At 55.0% G+C, this 3246-nt stretch overlaps 1 protein-coding gene and 1 pseudogene across 2 annotated transcripts in view; one reads left to right on the forward strand and one right to left on the reverse strand.

The window, feature by feature from the left end:
- Positions 1 to 709: 709 nt before the first annotated feature.
- Positions 710 to 1466, reverse strand: LOC103667319 (annotated as a pseudogene).
- Positions 1467 to 2633: 1167 nt separating this feature from the next.
- The window catches only part of ZNHIT3 (zinc finger HIT-type containing 3), a 5122-nt gene continuing 4509 nt past the window's right edge, over positions 2634 to 3246 (forward strand). Inside the window, exons 1-2 of one of the 2 annotated variants that reach the window (XM_040640942.1) lie at positions 2634 to 2794; positions 2915 to 2946. In XM_040640942.1, coding sequence (XP_040496876.1) covers positions 2709 to 2794; positions 2915 to 2946 — 118 coding nt within the window. In that variant the 5' untranslated portion in view covers positions 2634 to 2708. The remainder of the gene's footprint in view (positions 2795 to 2914; positions 2947 to 3246) is intronic. The other variant, XM_040640943.1, reaches the window with a different exon arrangement.

A 3246-nucleotide genomic window follows, 5' to 3' on the forward strand; every position in this document is an offset into this window, starting at 1 on the left:
TGCCATTGCTGGGTCTGGAGTCATACCTGTCGTTTTTCTCTGAGCTCGCCACTGCCAAGAAGATCCCTACTGGCTTACTTAGCCTTTTGATGTTTCCCAACCTCATCACCACCGCTGAGCCACCTCCTTTCTTGGACATTGGAGCAGGAGGGGTGCAGCTGTTTTGGGCCACTGGGTGTCTCCCAGAGTAGAGGAAAGGCTGTTTTTACTGTGTGGAATGTGCGTGGGAGGAATTCCAGAAACTTCTTCTTTTCACTGATGTCACCATCTCTGGACCCAAAGGTAGAGTAATCAGCATGGTTTGGATGTGGATGAGGTGGGGTTGAGCCCTGAAAATTGTGGAGACTCTCCATGACCTCAGCCTCCAAACACAACTGCTCTGGAGTGGGCAGTGGTGATGTTCACAGTCAGAAAATTTCTACTGGGTGCCAGACAGGGCGCAGGATTCAAGTGTGGCCTGGACAAATCACTGACCTTCTCTGGCCTTCCCAGGTAAGCGTGGACCTTCTGGGACGGTTCTGGGGTGGTCACAACTGTCGGAGAATACAGGGAATGCTGCTGATTATTGGGTCAGTGTGAACACGTCTTAGATTTCAGGCCGGTCCTTGTTTACCCAAGGGAGGTCGGGATATATGCCACTTCAGCACTAAGGACTGGACAGCTTCCTCGGGACAGTTTGGCAAAGCCAAAGCAGGGATGGATGGTGGCTTACACCCACCAAGTGTGGCCCATAGAGGCTGACGGCAGAACCCTTTTCGAGGGGCCTGAGATTTGGGACCCCAGCCTTGAGGGACTTGGGGCCTGACACCTGCACTCATAGGGCTGGGACCTGAGCTCCAGGAGTTACAGACTTTGGGTATCAAATAACCCCCTGTAGTGCTTCAAATTACAAACTTTTTAAAAAAAATTCAATCCATTGATTTATGTATATTCTACATAAGTTACAAGTCCTCCCTTCTGCCATTCTGCTAGAACTTTTCCAGAAAAGCCTCCATTTCTTCCTTGATCCTGTTTTCTACCAGTAGTGGGAAGTTACTGTCTGTGTTTTGAAGGTTATAGCTGACAAATACCTGTTTGTAGGTCTTCCTGGCTAAGCGCTAGGCAAGGCCAGTGGAGACTGTGTCAGAAGTGTCTTCGAGGAGGGACATAGACACGGGGATGGAATCGTAGCGGTTGCACATGGCCACCGCGAGGTTGTGCAGGTGCGGCGTGGCCCCCACCCACAGGAAGAGCAAGTCCATCAGCTGCATGACATGGAAGTGGACAAGCTGCTCCCCCAGCCTCCCAGGAAGTTGTGTAGAAAGACGTCCCTGCCCGCGGCAGCCTGCGGCCCCTCCATGCCATCCAGCGGGCCCCTGGCCCACAAGCATCAAGACTCTGGCTCCTCTCAAATTACATACATTTTTGCACATGGTCTTTTCTCTGCTTCTCAATAGCTCAGGAAAGCAGGCCTGCACATCCACACTAATAGGTGAGAGACCTCAGAGAGGGTAGAAGTCACCCAGGGAGGGGTTTGAGCCAAGACTCGAACAATTGCCTTGTTCCTAGCAGATTTATCCACAAAAACAAGGACAATCGTGTGGAGCCCCTATAAAAGTGGGATCCTGAGGGCTGATGGGCTCAACACAAGAGAGGAGGGACTTGGGAGTGAGAATGACTTATGGCCCTAGGTGGGCACTGCGCATGTGGGGTGGGAGCCCTGGTTTGGCTAGGCAGCGCTTAGGGCTTCAAGGAGGCACAGGCTGCTAATGAAACATGACTGTTCCTAAAGCCTGAGGTGCCACTCAAGTCCCACCATGGTTCATCTATCCAGACTCATTAGGCCAGGATCCCTTCCTTTGGGCCAGAGCTCACTCATCTGCTCCCTGACCAAGCTATCCCACCCAGGGCTGGGACTAGGGTGAGTCAAGTGAGGAGCCTCGGGTGCAAGATTTGAAGAGGCACTCACTCTCAGGGCCGTGTAAGTGCAGGCTAGCACCGGCGGGACCCTGAGACAGAGTCTTCTCTCCCCTCTCTCCGTCCTGCTTTCACTCTAAGCTTTGAGCTCCTAGAGGGCAGAGACTGTGCCCCCTACTGCTTGGGTGTCCCCGGCCCAGCATCTGGGCAGTGCAGTGCTGTCACTTGGAGCTCAGTAAACATTTCTCTGTGGTCAAGCTTCAGCTTTCTTTCCTGAGAGAAAAAGGGCTTACACAGGGAAGAGCACGTGTGTGTCACTCAATCTAACCGATTTTGGTTTGGCCAGGGTCTGGACTTCTCATCTGCTAGATATAAACAAGTGGAATGTCGAGGGGGAGAACCCAGTGCCCTTGCAAGATTCAGAAAGTCCAAGTCAGGGGCGCCTGGGTGGCTCAGTTAAGCGGCTGCCTTCGGCTCAGGTCATGATCCCAGGGTCCCGGGATGGAGCCCGCATCGGGTCCCTTGCTCACTGGGGAGCCTGCTTCTCCCTCTCCCTCCCCCTTCTGCCTGCCACTCGCCCTAGGGACGACAGCGAGAATTAATCCAAAGCAGCTTCAGGATGCGCATCGAGTGTATCGACTTTCTACTTATCAGGACTGGAGCAATGAGCAGAATCGATCCATTGCTTTTGACTGCCAGTGAGTGCTGCGCGCCGATTGGTCCCGGTTAAGGAAACGGGAATAAAGGGCGTGCACGTGGGACCCTGGGTCAGACAGTGGCGCGTCCGGAGGGAACGAGGCAGTGGAGGGGCTATGGCGTCGCTCAGTTGCAGTGCCGTCGTCTGCGTGATTTGCTTGGAGAAACCCAAATACCGCTGCCCCGCCTGCCGCGTGCCTTAGTGAGCGCGGGGGTCGTGGAGAAGGGGACCGGGCGGGGGTGGCGGGGGGCCGGGCGGGGGCCGCGGGAGGTTCGGCCGGACCTTCCGGGCTGACGCGGGCTCTGGCCTCTGTTGTTACAGCTGCTCCGTGGCCTGCTTCCGGAAGCACAAAGGTAAGGCCCCGGCGTCTCCCCCTGACCCGCCCCGCCCCTCCCCTCGTGCGAGCCTTCCCCACGTTCCGCCGCGCTCCCTCCCGGCCTTGCCTCGCCAGATCCTGTCGGAGCCCCAGCCTGTGAATTCCTCCCCAGATTTTGAACAGTCAAAACTTGGCTCTGCCTTTACTTCTACAGACCATACCCCCCCCCTTTTTTTTCTCTTTAAAAACAGGCGAATGCTTTGGCCATCAAAGTCAACCTTAGTTTCTTCATCTTAGTATTCTGACTCAGAAGCGGCGCCGGCTGTTGTTAACAACA

The sequence above is a fragment of the Ursus maritimus genome, unplaced genomic scaffold, assembly GCF_017311325.1.
Source record: "Ursus maritimus isolate PB19 unplaced genomic scaffold, ASM1731132v1 scaffold_24, whole genome shotgun sequence".
In the NCBI taxonomy this organism is placed as follows: Eukaryota; Metazoa; Chordata; class Mammalia; order Carnivora; family Ursidae; genus Ursus; species Ursus maritimus.